Below are 17,564 nucleotides of genomic sequence, written 5' to 3' on the forward strand. Positions count from 1 at the left end.
GCAGAGTTCCCTGAACAAGCGGCGGACTGGCTTTGAGAACTACTGTCTTAAGGTACATGGCATCATCCAAGGACATGCATTTAACAGGCTCATTGAATCTAATTACATCTTGGTAATGCAATGGCATGGGTGGGTCATGAGCACAGGTGATTGAACCCAGGACTTCTGGATTTAAAAACATGATTCTCTATGGCCTGCAGGAAAAGACCCGGCTCTGTTAACTTGAAGCCAGTAGCTGGCTCATATACTTTTGTGTGTTTGAGCCACTTGATGGCACAGAATGTTTTGACATTCCCTGACACAATAAGCCAACCACACATAGCCACACAAAGAGACCAGAGTCCCACTCCCCCTTGATCGCCTCCAGCTACAAACTGTCCTGGTAGATGGGACTTGTTCTCTTTTGGGTGAATACTTTTCTCTTAAGAATAGCATGAGAGTTATCATTCCAAATTCAGGTCCCTTGAAACTACAGACGTGTCTAGAAGGCAAAAAGTACCATGCACAGTAATCATGGGACCCAGGGCAGCGTTTTTCAAAGTTCGGGTCATGACCCAGAACTGGGCCGCGCCATGTAAGGCACTGGGTCACCTTGTTCAGCACCTAGAGACCCTAACAACTTTTATAAAGGGTAGAAGAGTGACTCACCAGCTGGCGTATCCTCTGGTGGCTGGACATGGTGTCCCATGCTCTCCTCCTCTAATGTCCCCTGCTGACAGCCATTCCAGCCCTGCGATATTCTGCTTCTTCTCATGGCTCGGCTCTCCAGCCAGGTCATGGGCAGTCCCATAAACCAATCCAATAAGCTTAGATCAGGTCTTTGGCCTGACTCTGGGCTCTGTGGTCCTTACACCCCTTATCTCAGAAGGCTTTCACGCCACCTTCCTCAGTGGCTGGTAGGGGGATCCAGGCCCTCTCGCTATGCTTGGTTCTAGTCCAGAACCCCGTGGGCAAGCAGCTAATGTCTGCTGCCTCCCTGGACTACTTCATACGCAGTCTCTAGGTCCTTTTCTCCAGCAGCCCCTTCTGGGCTCACTCCTCCAGAGGCTCTTTGCCCCTTCCTGGGCTCTGCAGAGTTCTTGCCTGCTCTTCCACAGAGCAACATCTCCCAGGGCCTTCTCCCTGGAGTCCCAGCTCCTTGTCTGCTTCTTCCCAGGCTCTCTGTGTGTGCGTCCATCTCCCTCAAAGCCCCAACCCCAGAACTGCCTCCCGGACATCTGGCCTGTTTGTCAAGAGTCACCACAGTAGCTTTGTACGGGGAGACTTTGGCAAACCAGTAAAGTGCTTGAAACCACTATGGCTTATTGTTAAAGGCAGCCTAGTCAGCAAGCTGTAAATTGGCCATTCAGCAATCTCAGCTTGACCAAGGCAGGAGGGGAGGGGGTTTTGGGTGCCACAGAAAAGGCAGCTTGACTCCACGTCCTTCCTGATAAGAATGGTGTTGAAGTTGCTGATACATTTTAGAAGAGCAGGATGTGCCCCAAGAATGTCTATTGGGGTCTCAAGGCTGAAAACTCTGGAAAAACCCACACCTGGTTATTCAATAATCAGAAGGAACCTCTTGCTTGATCATTGAAACTGCTTCCTTAACAAGGTTTCTTTCAGGGACATGTCATTCTATTAATAATGTATAAATAAGGGGAAAAAGCTTAAGATAGTGTGACTCGTTTGGGGACTCTTGAGGACTGGTCTCTCCCTCTGGATGCATCTTGTGTTCCCCACCGGCAGATGGGCTGCCTTTGTGCCACTCGAGAGCCACACTCAGCTTCGGTAATTATCGAGGGTTGGGGGTGTCTTGCTAACTTGTTGCAGACGTGTGTGAGTGCTTGAGACTAAGTAAAGTTTAGCTTTAAGTGAAAGCACTCCTGTGTTGTCCTGCTTGTGCCAGCCATCTATCCGTCGGACGGCCGTGTCTCCCCTGATTTATTTCCTGACACCACCTCCCACAGAGTAAAAGTTACCAAGAGCTTTGGGTTGCAAGAACCCTGGGTAACAGCTTACTCCACTCTTGTCCTTTCCCAACACCTCTCCTGGCCCTTTTCCAAAGCTCCCTTCTTGGGAGAGAATCCCAAGGCCAGGTCTAGCCTCCTGCCTCCCTTCTCCTGCTCCGGAGTCAGTCCTTCCTTCATTACTCACCCAGCTCCTCTCCAGCTGGGCCTACTCCAAAATTGGGCCTCACCCACCCTCCAGGTGTAACTGGGTCACTAATTGCTCTCTAGCTCCAGTTAACTCTTTCTCTGCCGGTGTGGGTGGGTGAGGTAAACACCCCCAGTGTTGCCAACTCTTGTGATTTATTTTCCTAATTAAGAGGCTCTCAGCAGGGGCTGAGGCCAGTCTGATGATGATGCCAGATGCTCCAGCCCTCACACGAATTTAAGCCCAGCCTGTGGGGAAAACCCGTCTCTCATTGGCTGCCCGCCCCACTGCCCTGCCTCCTGGAGCAGAACAACCAATCAGAGCTGCTGTAATAAGAGATCTTTCTCCCCCTCTTCTCAGTAGTGTGACGCCGATCTCACAGGATGAGAAAGGGGAAGGAGGGAGCTATCAAGCAGGGGGGCAAAACTGATGGGGGCTGGGGCCTTAGAGGGTGCTAGACTGAGGCGGGGGCTGCGGAGACAGGATTGATTTGGATGTCTGGGGGCAGAATTAATTGCTGGGCAGGGGACAGGTAGATGTGGGGTGAGAGCTTCTGCAGCAGGGGCCAGAATCGCCTAACCCAGTAAATTTGGGAGAATGGGCAGCTCTGTCACACACCCACACTCAGGATGGGCCCGGGGAGTTCAAAAAGCAAAAGGCAGAGGCAGCCCAAAGCACCTTTCTAAACACATCTGGTTATTTGGGGAGAGTCAAACTCTTGATTATCGAGGATCTTACTCAGGGGTTTTGATCTCTTGAGGTTAGCCATTCTGCATCCCCTCACATGCAGGTATCGTTAAACTGGCAAAACTCTCGCGTGCAGACAAACCCGTCGTTATTTTACACGTTGTTCATTATACCTACACCTGACAGTGTTTTGTTGAATTGGGAACTAACTTGCTACTTGTCACTTTCCCTCTGAGCCGGATCTGAAGGAGGGAGAATTTCACCCCATCTTGTCCAGCTGCTGGGGCGGAGCGGATTGTGCATATTTCATGGGAGAAACATAATGGCAATGTGGAAGGGCCAAAAAAAAGAGAGAGAGAGAGAGACATGAATGCTGAATAATCAGGGCGGGCATATTACTGAGAGTGGATCCAGTGGGTCAGAGTGACCTGAAAGGGGGTTGAGAAGCCAGCAACCTGTATTTGGGGCGTGACTAATTTATGCTCCTCCCCTTGTGCTCTGCTCTCTGGTAGGGGACTTTCTATAAATACAGGGACTTCTCACATATGCCATTCAAACAATTGCACACTCAATCTATCTCGGTGCCTCTGACGGGCCAGCCACACCTTTGGCCATGGAGATCCTTTACATTCTGTTTGTGGTTCTCTTCTTGGTCTCCCTGGCGACTGCAGGTAAGACTGAAAAACGTAGGGGACTGTGTTATGCTTATTAGAAGCACACAGGATCTTTTTCAGGGGGAAAGGCAATACACCGCATTTACTGAAGATATAACAATTATCATATGCATTCAAACACACACACACACACACTGTCCCGCCAGTCAATGTTATAGTTACCAGTCCATAGTCCGGATCAATCTAGTGGCCAGCTAGGTTGATCACCGGTAGGGAGGAGCTGGGTTCCATTGGGCACAACACGATGCTCCAGGGAAGTCTCGGCAGGACAAACCCAAAGTTTCATAGCAAGGCACCCTGTTTATATAGTCATTTTCCTTCATTGAGTTTTGCACCATCATGCTGTAATTAATTGTTGTTTGACGAGTGCTTGTTTTTTAATTTTTTTTTTTATATTTTGTTCTTTTATTAAGTCTCTCAGGGAGTTACCCCATGGTTTTGATCACAGCTATCTCGTCCCCATTCATAGATGCCTGTCTCATTTTTAGAGTCGTCAATCTGCCCACCTCTGACATTTCAGGAGGGGCATGTTGGAGCCTCCTGGCACCCTTGCATCTGTCTCCGGTTTCTCCCTAGACCATCTGGTTCAGTGATGGCTTTCACACTTCCCTCTTAACACACATTCCTCATTCACACACAAAACAGAATTGATTTACACAGAACATTTTGAACAGGAACATCAAATTGCAATGCAAAAGAGAAACAACCACGGCATTCTTGTACTTATTTTAAAATGCTAAGCCTACAACAAACTGGTGACCCACAAAGGTCTGTTACTGCCTTGAAATCAGTCCAGACCCAAAGAAATTCTGGCTGATGCATCTCTACCAATGGCACATTAGGCCATCCTTTCTGCTACTCAAAAAGGTGGCTGGCAGGATATGGTCAAATCATACATCAATATATTTAATACATGCTACATTATTATTTTATTATTCTTTATCTTTTATTTTAAATTATACAAAATACAAACATAAAATCTACTACTACATGTCCCCTTTTAACTCTTCAAGAACAATTCTTGAGTGGGTCATATTTTATACAATTGTTTTATAGCTGTGAGACAATTTGAGCTTGTGGTTGTAATTTAACAAACATTCTTTTTGTTCAATATCACATACAACACATTTCTATCAAGCAAACACAGGACAATATTAACACAACTAGTAATGGGTGTAACATAATAGACTTTAGGGGTCCGGGACCAGCTTGTAAAAACATCGTACCAATGATAAGCTGTCAGGTTTTTTTTTAGATTTAGCAATTTTAGCATGTTTGAATTTAGATGTAATATTTGAATGACACGCTTCCACATATATTCCTTTGTGTTTGTAGTAAAAACTGAGTCACCTTTGTTTCTGACAACAAGTGATCAGTTAGATTGTGCCAATCTAGGCCAAGGGTAACAGAGAAATTAACCAGGGTGGCGGTTATAGTGCTTTGTGTTTTTTTAATTTTTGGTAAATAGTACGTGTGATTGCTAGCAGATAATACATGGGCATTACATCTCTATTCATTCACTGGGGGTTGGCTGATACTTGCATTTTTTTTAAATACTGTTTCCCAGGATATAACACATACACATTGTTTGTTGTACAAAACACGTGTCACATTTTTTAGTTCATCCCATACATGTTCCCAACGATGTGTCCTTGCTGCATGGCTCTGTGGTGACAGGTAGGGACAAGCACACCCATTTCTGAGGGCTCCACTTTGTACACCATCGGGTGTCCAGTAATTTCTCCTTTTTCCCAGCCCAATGACCCATAACCCAGGGTTGCCAAAAGGATCCCATGCTCAATTTTGGGAGCGGGATCACTTTTCAGTTTTCTATCTCCACAGACTGTTGGTGAGCAATTTTAACAATAATTTTACCTAATAACAAATCAGGCTTAACCATGCTGGAAACATGCTGCATTTATTTATATTTGTAGGTACAGAACAAGGACCTCTTCCGTTGTTTTAAAAGATGCGTTGATACCCAAACATTCCCCGATATTACCCCAAACATTTCATGTTCAAGTGCTGCTAAACTAAGAATTTGCATTTTAGTACATTCTATGGCTAAGGCAGTTTTATTCCCTAATTCTATTTGTTGTTTATATAGCAGCCAGGAGGTGGTGTTTAGCCACCTCCACATATTCCATGTTGCTTTTAGGTTTCCCAGATCTATTTGTACCAAGTTCACAGTTGTATTTGCCTGCTTGTGAATGAGACTATCTTGCAGTTGTGACAAGGAACTTAACTTATTTTTAAATACCTTCAGGTCTATAATATTTATAATTCCTGCTTCAAAACCAATCCCTCCTAATATGATGTCTCCTACCTGAGGATGTTTCCCTGTTAACAGACTGGAGCTCCTTGACCTCTGCCCTTTTTGCAATATTGGTTTTTGTAAATACAGTTTCAATGCTTATTATTATTATTTTTGCTTAATGCAGTATTTTTAACACAATACACAACAATGCTAGCAACGAAACAAACAACACAAGACAAAACATAAAACACAACACAATTTTTGTAGATTCATGGCATTTTGGGTTGCTTTTCAGCTGGTACCAGCTTTTCCTGATTTTTTGAAAGATGAAAAGAACATGTTTCTACCTCTTTTGGGGTGGCAGATTATTGCTTAAAATATCCCTTTCTTTTACAAATACCCTTGCTGATTGCAGGCAAAACAGAGGAATTACCCCCATACTTTCCTATGTTTTTGTTTTATAGGCAGGCCAGGTTTCAATGGCTTCTACTTTTTAAGGGTTTAGGGTGAATTATTCCAAGGTTCAGTTATTAAATTTATGAGGTGGTGTACCTCAGGGTTTTTTTATACAGCAGACCAAGTTTGTAATGGGTTTTTTTGCTGTCCTAAGCTTTAAGTTTATTCACAGGTAATAGCTGAGAAGCATCATATGACCGTAAAGGTTCTTTCCAAAAATTATACACACAATACATTTTATTATACCATGTTTTTTTATTTAGACAATTTGTTTTTGAGGCCGATGTGTTCAATGTTCTTGAAATTCTTGCACAAGCTGTCACGGAGTGTGGGGGAGCCCGGCCCTGCACCCCTCTTCCTGGGACTCACAGCGACTCTCAGCCAGCCAGTAAAACCGAAGGTTTATTGGACAACATGAACACAGGATACAGCAGAGCTCGTGTTCAGCGCCAGGACCCCTCAATCTGGCCCTTCTGGGGGTTCAGGGTGTCTGGAATCCAGCATGGGTTCCCCTGTAAACCCACCACCCAGCTCCTAAACCGAAACTGACTCCACTCAACCCTCCACTCAAAATTAATTTGTTGTTTTTAGTACAGCTTTTATTTGCTATTTTGATACCAAAACCCAAATCGAGAATCTCTTTCCTTTCTCCTGGGTTTGACTGCCCTGCTGCAGCCACAACTTTGGTTTTTAGAAAGATATTGATCTTTATAAAGCATTGAGGTACGTTAAGGGTTAAATGCTAAATTCCCAAAGCCAAACAACACTGGCTCCCTGTGTCTGGCAAAAAGTCTGTCAGTTTTGCAACTTTGAATGATAGAGTCAAATGGATTTTAGTGGCATTATTTAAAAACCAAACCAAACCAATTTATTTTAAACCTACAAAATAAGAGTTTTACAAACCAGGAGTATTGGTTTAGGTCCTAAACACTCCACATATTTACACAATATATTTATACACACAGATACATACATACTTTTTTGCTCAACATCCCTTACACTGCTTTAATTTTTACACAGCTGTACATAGATTACATGGGTATACATTTGGGGGCAGTTAACTTTCAGTAGACACCTTTTATGTTCTTTTAGCAAATTTGACTAAATTGTCCATAGTCAAATTATTTAAATTAGAATTTTTTGTGCCTGGATTATTTACAGACATTCCTTTGGGAAAAGGGCCCATTTTCCCCTCCAGAATGGCTGCAAAGAAACCAAGAATTCTCTTTTTATAACTCTTTTCCTTTGGAACATTTTTACAGCATTCAACTGCTTAATTCCCTCCAGCCTCTGCAGAGTTAACGTCTCACTTTCTTTCCTTAAATCACTTGCTTATTTTCCAAAATGACACCTTCATTAGTTCAGATATCACCATTCCGAGTATTGTTCCAGGGATCTGAATTCCCCGTGCCTGCACTTACTGCTTCCCTTCCTCCTGCCACTATGCCCTCAGGGCTCCCAACCTGTTTTCTGTTCTCTCCATTTGTTGCCTGCCTGCTTGTCTGGGCCTGATCCTGCTTTCCTCGCTGAACCACCCCTTCCCATGGGCACAGGCTTTGTTTCACTACCAATTTAGCAAGGAGGGTGAGCTCCTTAACTAGCCCCCACCCCTTCTGGTCCCTTTCCTTAAACTTTTTTTTTTAATTGTGAAATCAACACAATATCACTCACAAAAAATACTACACTGCCCAAACTCCTATATCCTTCAGAGTTTGTTTTAACAGAGCAAGATTTGTTGAAAAGGAGTAATTTCCTGTATCAATGGCAATTTTTTCTGCTCTTTTTGAGCTTTGTTCTTAGGGAACTCTTTTATTTTTACAACTTTTCCGTGCCCATGCTCATGCTGGGACTTACACACCACAAAAAGTCTATACCCACTAAAAACTGCCTGACAGAGCAGGAGGGGGGAACGCTAAGCCCCCTACCTTCTGGGCTCGATCCTGCTTCGACCGAGGGTATATTCACCTATGCAATTTTTCCCCAACAGACGGGTCGGAGCGAGGAATCTAACCCTCCCCCTTATGGGCCGGCACTTCTACGACCAGGGGTGTATATACCTAGACAATTTGTACAAATAGTTTATATCGGTATAGTTTTCCACGACAGACAGGCCGGAGCGAGGACTCTAATCCTCCCCCTATTGCCCCTCACTTCTACGACCAGGGGTGTGCACACCTGACTGATCGATCACTTTCTATGGATGGGACACCTTTTAGCAATATTTAGCGGTATGTTTAATAATCACAGTGCATGTTTTCCCCCTTTCGCAATTCTGCACCAAAAATGTTATGCTTATAAGAAGCACACGGGATCTTTTTCAGGGGAAAAGGCAATATGCCTTATTGAAGATACAACAAATGCATATGCATTCAATCTCTCTCTCTCACACACACACTCACTCACACACACACACACACATTGTCCCGCCAGTCGATGTTACAGTTACCAGTCCAGAGTCTGGATCAGTCTAGTGGCCAGCTAGGTTGACTGTGGGTAGGTAGGAGCCGGGTTCTGTCGGTTGCGACACGGTGCTCCGGGGAAGTCTTGGCCAGACGAACCCAGAGTTTCATGTACATTATTATTTTATTATTCTTTATTTTTTATTTTAAATTATACAAAATACAAACATAAAATCCTACTACTACCACTGTAAACCACAACACTAGTGAGTATTAGGAAACTACACTGATGAGGGGGTACAGTTCCTGCCCCCGGTATTGGAATGAGGTAGGAAATTTGGAGCATCAGGTTCCAGACATTGGGATTTGAAGGAGAATGTAAATTTGGGGCCACCACGGTTACTGTACTCAAGGTCTGTTACTGATGGCTTGGGAGCAGCGGCTCACACGGTGAGTCAGTCTGCCCTCCTGCTACGTGCCAGAAGAATGAGTAATTGGTAATGGGAGAGGGTGGGTGATTCCCTTCTGCAGCACCTGGTGCATGAGTAAGAATAGAAAACCCATCCTGCTGTTACGCTCCTGCTATACGTAGGTATCAAACACCTCTAAATCGAATCCCAGCACGCCTGGATTTTTGTGTTTAAATCTATCTTTGTTACTCATTTTATATGTCTTAGCTGGCTCCCACCATTGCAGGGCCTCACAAACTTTAATTCATTGAGTCTTAGACCCTCCCCAGGAGATAGGGAAGTGCTATTGTTCCCATTGTACAGCTAGGCTTCTAGAGCACAGAGAAACTTGGGGCGGCAAGCCACTGGGGCGCTCTGCCGGTCACTGCGAGGGCGGCAGGCAGGCCGCCTTCGGGGGCTTGCCTGTGGAGGGTCCACTGGTCCCGTGGCTTCGGCAGACCTCCCGCAGGCAAGCCGCCGAAGGCAGCCTGCCTGCCGTGCTTGGGGCGGCAAAATGCCTAGAGCCGCCCCTGCAGAGAAGCTAAGTGACTTGCCCAAGACCACCCAGGAAACATGTGGCAGTGCAGGGACTTGAACTTGGGTCTCATAAGGCCCAGGTTAGCACCCTAAGTGCTGTACCGTCCTTTGGAAATTAGATACTCTTCAACATAGAATATGAGGGTTGGAAGGCACCTCAGGCAGGAGGTCATCTAGTCCAACCTGCTGCTCAAAGCAGAACCAACCCCCAGACAAATTTTTGCCCCACATCCCTAAACTCTTTCCCTTTGGTAGGACACCGGCGGTTTCCAGACACCCAGTCTTGCATCAGACGTGATGGTTACTGTAAAGCAAAATGCACGAAGATCGGTAGCCGGGATGAGGTCGAGCTGGGGACCTGCAAGAATGGAAGGCAGAAATGCTGCCGACCTAAGCATCTGGTAAGGCGGTTGCACTTGTTTCTCTCAGTTATGGACCTCGTCTGGTGTCCATCAAGCAGAATTGGAGGCTGTGGGACAGATCCTCAGCTGGTATAAATCGGCGTAGCTCCACTGACTTCAGTGGATCCGTGCCACTGAAGATCAGTCGAGGATCTGATTCTGTGTAACCTTTAGGAGGACAATAATGCTCACCAACCCAAAAGTAATTCCCAATGTACATGCAGGAATGTATCAGAGGGGTAGCCGTGTTAGTCTGGTTCTGTAGAAGCAGCAAAGAATCCTGTGGCACCTTATAGACTAACAGAAGTTTTGCAGCATGAGCTTTCGTGGGTGAATAGCCACTTCTTCGGAGGAGTCCTCAAGAGAGTGCTAACGAGGCCAATGTAGTTAGCACTACAAAAGTAATTTTCCCTCTCTTGATATTCACCCCTTCTTGTCAGCTGTTGAGAATAGGGCACTTCCATCTTAACTGAATTGGCCTCGTTAGCACTGACGCCCCACTTGGTAAGGCAACTCCCATCTTTTCATGTGCTGTAATATACATACTGCTTACTGTATTTTTCACTCCATCCATCTGATGAAGTGGGTTCTAGCCCATGAAAGCTTATGCCCAAATAAATTTGTTAGTCTCTAAGGTGCCACAAGGACTCCTCGTTGTTTTTGCTGATACAGACCAACATGGCTACCCCTCTGAAACCTGTATAAATGCAGAATCTTATTATCTTCGTCACATAATGATCTCACTCTGACTCTGTTTCTTAGCTCTCCAACTACACTGGGCTCCTAGCCAACCTTCAGCCATGAGGCTCCTCTACACTTTGCTGTTGTCTTCTTAGACTCCGTGGCTACTCCAGGTAAGAGGTGGGACTGTAAATAGGGATACTGGCGGTGTCAGAAACAGAATTATCAGTCTCATTAGGGGCTGAATTTGTATCCCCGGACTGGATTTAGGGGGCTTTTCAGCACTGTTCATTAAATGTCACTCAGGTTATGGGATTCCAGCATAAGGAAGATTCCCACTTTTACATTCTGAGACCTGTGAAGTGAGTTGTGAACATCAGAGCGATCACTAAGGGATGTAGAGCAAGGAGGTATGAGTCTGTGTAAACAGGAAATCAAGACAGTCTTGCATTCAGTCCCAAACATGGTGTACTGGGTCTTTGTTTTCTCTGCAAGACCCACCAAGTCCCCAAACACCATCACTCAGATAGCTAACTACTAAAGCAGCAAGCAGGACACCCTGCACTGCATAGGTTGGCTCTGCGTGGGCTCTGATTTTGAGACAAAAGTCTGTTGTCTCCTAGTCAATCTTTCCCTCATTATACAACTGCCTGAATTCAACACCAAAATAAGAACTATATCATGGGTAGTAGAGTTTAGGATGTCTTACTCTGTTCCCAAAAAATGACAGAGATGAGTGTGCTCCACACACAAATGGGGTAGGGGGGAGGCATGGTTACTCATTTTAGATAATTGCTTCACACTTATAGGTTACACAAGTGGTCATTATATTTCAAAAGCAGCAGGCACCTATGGCAAATTATTCTTGCTGCTGGGGCTTTTTACTACTTCCCCTTGCCCACGCCCCCAATTACAGTGGTTATGGAGCACAACTCCTAGCTTGGTTCAGGCTTTGGGCCTAGGCTCGGGCCTGCCAGCCGCAAGGTGAGCCCCGGCCAAGTAAGCATTGGCCTGGACTATTGGGGCTAGCCCAATTTTCCCCCACATTTACAAACACCTACAAAATAGTGGACAAAAAAGAACGGGATAACATAGTTTATTTCGTATCAGAGGGGTAGCTGTGTTAGTCTGAATCTGTAAAAAGCGACAGAGTCCTGTGGCCCCTTATAGACTAACAGATGTATTGGAGCATGAGCTTTCGTGGGTGAATACCCACTTCATCTCACATGAGTCTGACAAAGTGGGTATTCACCCACAAAAGCTCATGCTCCAATACGTCTGTTAGTCTATAAGGTGCCACAGGACTCTTTGTCGCTTTTTATAGTTTATTTAGACAAACTAAGTATTCACAGCATGCGAAGAAATGTATCAGTAACTGGCTAAGAGACAGGAAACAAAGAGCATAGGAATAAATGGTCCACTTTCAATAAAGAAAAAGGCTAACAGTGCAGGGCCCAGAGGTTCTGTTAGAGGAGTGCTGTTTTAACGGTCCATGAATAAATTTAGAAGGTTAGACCCATCGGAGTCTTGCTCTTTCACTTGAAACCTTCAGTAAAGTTTTGACATGGAGGGATCCGGGTGGATGGAGCCTGCCAAGACCTCTTGGGATAGATCCTCACCTGCTGTAAATTGTCACAGCTCCTTCGACCTTAATGGAGCTATGATAACTTACACCAGCTGAGGATCTGCTTATGTAACCCTGGAAAGCTATAAAAGACCTCCCCTCTTGTAGAGCTACCAGCCTTCACAAAGGAAAGCAGGTCAGTGTCATAGTGGGCAAGGTTCTTTGTCAGGCAGGCAAGTGCCTTTTTCTCCCCTATTGAGATGAGATTCATATTTGGGTTGGAAAACAAGCTGACTTCAATGTCCTTATTTTCTAGGGATACTTACGGCCGTCAAAAGCAAATCTGGGCTATTGTAGATGTCCTGGGGCAAATTTGCACCCAGCTTTAACCAAGCCTCCGTTTGTGCACCTGTAGTTTTGTTGCTGCTCTCAGACAGCTAGGCCAGTGCACCTGCAAATCTGATACTCAGTTGTACAAATGACCTCCCCTGCCAGTACTGCCACGGTAACTTGCCCTTACGATAAGCATGTAACCAGAGATGAAGGTCTGAAAACCTTGTTCCCTGCGTACCAACAATGAATAAGCAACTTCTCTTGTGTGCATGTTTCTGGGTTGATCTGTTACGAAAATTCCTGTTTGCCTGCGGTTTTGTGCCTACACCAATAACCTCAAACTGTTTCTCTTGTGCAGGAGATGAGCACCCTTGAATACACACGTCACTGCAGCCATCCTGGTAGTGACTGTAAATGGGCCCATACTCGGTGTGAATTCATTGTTGAAACTTCTGAGGGGAAGAGATGCTGTTTGGATATGCTGTGTGGCCCTAATCAGAGCAGAAGAAAGGCAAAGAAGATGGCTGCGATCATCAAAATAGCCGTTTCTCTCTTTTTTTCAATCTAGTGGCCAGTCCTCTTTTTAAAGACCCTCTTTGGTCCCTACATGTTCTAGGTGTTTTGATCTTTTCCAAAGAAAAGCATAAGATTGGGAGTAAGGATTTCTGGGTTTCTGATAGGTTCCGTTAATAAGAACTGCTATTCTGGATCAGACCACTGCTCCATCTCCTCAGTATCCTGTTACTGACACCGGCTTCGTTGCGAGCTACACCCTAGTGGGTGCCAGTGGTATAACTCTCCCTTAGGGGAAGGTTCCTCTTTACCTCTCAGTTCGAAGTTTGCTTCTGTGCTGGAGCATGAGGGTTTATATCCCCTTTAATCTTTAAAAAAAAATCTTACCTAATGTAAATGTTGGATAGCTTAATTATCCATATCAATATGAAGATCCACCGAGGATATTAATTGTTACAGTCCCCAGCTACAGAGCATTAGCAGCTTATGCTTTTTGCTCTGGAGCTCCTTGTTCAGTCCCCAGTGTGTCGACCAACATCGTGGACGTCACATAAATGAGGACTTGTCTGGGATTTGAATCACTGTGGGCCTCAGACACGCAGGACAAGCTTCCTTTGAGCAGAGAAAGCATGTAACCCACTGGGAAGTGTGTGTTACAGGTCATTACCTTGCATTGTAGGCATCAAACTTCATCTGCTCTTGCGTTGCCCATTCATCCAGCTTGGTTAGGTCCCTCCGAAGTTCTTCACTGCCTCTCTGGTCTCGACTAACCTAAATCTGTAATTTCAAAATGTTGCCACCAAGCCCCCACCTACATATCAATAATAAACATGTTAATCACCTACCCTGGTATAGAACCTTGAAGCACGCGGCTGTTAATCTTTTGCCAAGATGAAATTCATCCGACTCTTTCATTTATGTGCATTAGCCAATTTATCAGCCACGACAATACTTTGCCTCTCGGACCCTTACTCCTTAGTTCCTTTAGTAGCTTCTTGTGAAGGACTTTGTCAAAGGCCTTTTGAAAGGCTAAAATAGCCAGCTTATTCACCTTTATACCCTATTTTATTAACACTGTACAAAGAATTCTAAAATTACTGAGCATGATTTTCCTTTGCAGAAGCAGTCCTGATTAGACCCTTGTATATCACAGTCTTCTAGGTCAGCGGTTCTCAAACGGTGGGTCAGGAGGACCCCAAAGTGAGTCACAACCAGGGCCAGCTCCCGGCACCAGCGCAGGAAGCAGGTGCTTGGGGCGGCCAAAGGAAAGGGGCGGCATGTCTGGGTCTTCGTCGGCATTTCAGCGGCGGGTCCTTTAGTCCCTTTCGGAGGGAAGGACCGGCCGCTGAATTGCCGCTGAAGAATGAAGCAGTGCGGTAGAGTCCCCGCCGAAGTGCGGCCGATCGCGGCTTTATCTTTTTTTTTCTTTTTCTTTTCTTTGCCTCTTGGGACGGCAAAAAAGCTGAAGCCGGCTCTGCTCACAACCACATTTTAATGGGGTCACTAGGGCTGGCGTTACACTTGCTGGGCTCTGGGACTGAGGCCCAAGCTCCACTGCCTGGGGCTGAAGCCCCAGGGCTTTGGCCTCCCTACCCGGGGCAGAGGGGCTCAGGCAAGCTCAGGCTTCAACCCCCTCCTTTCTGGGGTCATGTAGTAATTTTTGTTGTCAGAAGGAGGTCACAGTGCAATGAAGTTTGAGAACCCTGGAACTAGATGTTTCATAATCCTATTTTTAATTATCATTGCAAGCAATTTAGGAGGCACAGAAGTAAAGTTTACTAGTCTCCAATTTCCCTACAACATACCCCCTAGTTCTCCAGAAAGGAAGGTAAATCGAATGAGATTGCACATTTGTGGTGGCGGCTCAGCCACTTCATTCTTATCCTCCTTCAGGAATCTTGGACATATCCACTTGGGCCTGGAGACCTGTTGCTGCTTATTGGATTTGTTTCAAAACCTCCCTTTTATCCAGCTCAACCTCTGACAGTATCTTATTATGAGAAGAGAGTAGGGTTAGGTAGTTACCTCCCCAACATCTTCTGCGGTGAACAAAACTGAGCCAAAGTAATAATGTAATGTCACTTTAATGTCTTTATCCTCCCTGAAATGTCCCTTTCCACCCCGGCAGCCCAGTGGTGCTACCCATTCTCTTGCAGGCATCAGCTTCTGATCTGCATATTTGGCTATTTGCTCTTCAGATTTCCTTCTAGTGCTTTGAATTTCCAGCTTCTTTTTTACGGGTTAAAGTTCATGCTCTTGTCTATATGGCTTCCCCTGGGCTGGGTTTCCGTTTTTCTAAAGGACACCCTTTGGCTCCAATAGCCTTTGGAACCACACTATTCAACCCCCTTGCCTCCCTACCTGCCTCTCCTGTGCATGCTTTCTGGGATGCCATTTAGGTGACTTCAGAGATTATTTTTGTAGTATGAATAGAACTATTGCTACTCTGTAGAATTTATGACAGATTCCAGGGGAGGAGTGAAAGTTAAGAAAATGTTGCCAAATAATTATGTGTATTTTACCTGTTGGGAAAGGAAAATAGAGATGTATGCTGGTGTAACTAAGCAGAATTTTGTCCACTGTAGACAGGGCTGGCTTTAGGGGCAGGCGACCACCTGGGGTGCCAGGCTTGGGAAGGGGGGGCATGTTAGGCTCAGGGTGCTGTTTTTGTTGTTAGCAACAAAAGGGAAAATAGAATGTTTGAAGTAAAATGTCTTAGGTATTCCATATGTGGATTCATTTTTCACTAACCTCCTAGAAAGTTTTGGACCTTTGTAGAATCTCATGGAACCTTCCAGACTTTCTGAGAATTACATTTTCCTCGAATCTCCTAGAATCTTGTCAGCCATGCCCTCACAGGTATATGTGCAGTCACCTATTGTTACACTATTTTAATACTGGTGGTGCACAGTTCAATTTCTTCATGTTATTAGATTTCAGTTATTCTTAAAATTCAAAAGTTTCTATAAGCTAAGAGGAAATGCATTTTTATTTGCTTATATATGGCATGAATAAACAGATTTACAGATCCTAGTGTAACCCACACACCTTCTGGGTGTGGTGTTTGTGTCCCATCTAGCAGCACCGAGACCACTTAGACAAAGAGATAATTTGAGTCTACTCTACAGCGTTAATTAATAGCCAGTTGGCTTCTAGCTCATAGGGTAAAGGCTCATGCACTAAGCTCCAGAGGTTGTCCTCTGCCGACTGGGCTCTGTCAGCGTTACACTAGCATTCAAATGTATGATTTTATACAATAGGGATAAATCATGCATGCAAACTGTGCATCAAAGTCGTGAAATGGGCTACAAATGCAATAAAAATAAGGTATTCAAACATTTACCAAAGGGAGGAGGGGCGCACTGAAGATGCTTCTTGCGTGGGGCACTATTTGGTCCAGGGCCAGCCCTGACTGTAGATGAGCTGATGGGTGAACAATAGCACATGTATGCTTCTATGCACTGACTATAACATTTCTGTCTTCCTTCATTTTGCTCAAAAATAAACAACACTGGGAACCCCCAGGACGTGATGACAGAGCTGAAAGGGAAGTTGGCTCTTGCAAGAATAGGCTGGTGAGATGCTGTCAGCCTCTCTCACCCGAGTGAGGGTGGAAGGAACAACATGAGAAGGCTGGGGATCAACAGGAACCAGTGCTGTTGTGTTTGTTTGCTTAATGGGAAGTTCTGCCTCTCTGCTCCATAAGACGTGAGGCCTTTATCCATTCTGCTTCTTCCAGTCTTCTTTAGGAGACGGGTGTCCTACAGCAGAGATTTAAGTCTGCATCAAGACATCTTTTACCCCTCTACAGAGATAATAATAACCCCTATTGCACAAGGAAGGGAAGGGTCTTGCCCCACCTCACACAGAGTTAGTGCCAGACTCACCCTAGCTCATCCTCTTCAGCCCCTCCCCCTTCCCTTCAGCTCCCCCTTGGCCCCTCCCCCATGAACTTCTCCCCCTTCAGCCCCTCCCCCTTCCCTTCAGCTCCCCCTTGGCCCCTCCCCCATGAACTTCTCCCCCTTCAGCCCCTCCCCCCGAGCTCCTCCTCCCTGAGCTCCTCATCCTTCAGCCCCTCCCCCATGAGCTCTTCCTCCCTTCATCCCTCCCCCATGAGCCCCTCCCCCTTTGGCCCCTCCCATGAGTTCCTCCACCTTCGGCCCCGCCCCCTCCCCTTCAGCCAATCCCACTGCTGAGCTCCACACCTTCAGCCCCTCCCTCCTTCCCCTTCAGCCCCGCCCCTTTGGCCCCTCCCCGATAAGCTCTCCCTCTTTGGCCCCTCCAATGACTTTCTCCCTCTTCAGCCCCGCCCTCTCCCCTTCAGCCAATCCCACGTCTGAGCTCCACCCCTTCAGCCCCGCCCCCTTGGCTCCGCCAATGCGTTTCTCCCTCCTTAGCCCCGCCCCCTCCCCTTCAGCCAATCCCAACCCTGAGCTCCACCCCTTCAGCTCCTCCTCGCTCCTCAGCCCCCCTCCCC

General features: G+C 45.8%; 1 protein-coding gene across 1 annotated transcript; it reads left to right on the forward strand.

Moving 5' to 3' along the window:
- The first annotated feature begins 3,436 nt into the window (after window positions 1-3,436).
- LOC123366297 (gallinacin-13-like) lies at window positions 3,437-13,081 on the forward strand. Its single transcript, XM_045009587.1, has 4 exons — window positions 3,437-3,494; window positions 9,851-9,996; window positions 10,759-10,850; window positions 12,933-13,081. The coding sequence occupies exons 1-3, from the start codon at window positions 3,437-3,439 to the stop codon at window positions 10,798-10,800; spliced, it is 246 nt and encodes an 81-aa protein (XP_044865522.1). The 3' UTR covers window positions 10,801-10,850; window positions 12,933-13,081.
- Window positions 13,082-17,564: the final 4,483 nt, after the last annotated feature.

The sequence above is a fragment of the Mauremys mutica genome, chromosome 3 (genome assembly GCF_020497125.1).
Source record: "Mauremys mutica isolate MM-2020 ecotype Southern chromosome 3, ASM2049712v1, whole genome shotgun sequence".
NCBI lineage: Eukaryota > Metazoa > Chordata > Testudines > Geoemydidae > Mauremys > Mauremys mutica.

Coding starts and splice junctions, on each gene's coding strand:
- LOC123366297 (XM_045009587.1), top strand. CDS start 3,437: ATGGAGATCCTTTACATTCTGTTTGTGGTTCTCTTCTTGGTCTCCCTG. Junction 3,495..9,850: donor GGTCTCCCTGGCGACTGCAG/GTAAGACTGAAA, acceptor TCCCTTTGGTAG/GACACCGGCGGTTTCCAGAC. Junction 9,997..10,758: donor GCTGCCGACCTAAGCATCTG/GTAAGGCGGTTG, acceptor TCTGTTTCTTAG/CTCTCCAACTACACTGGGCT.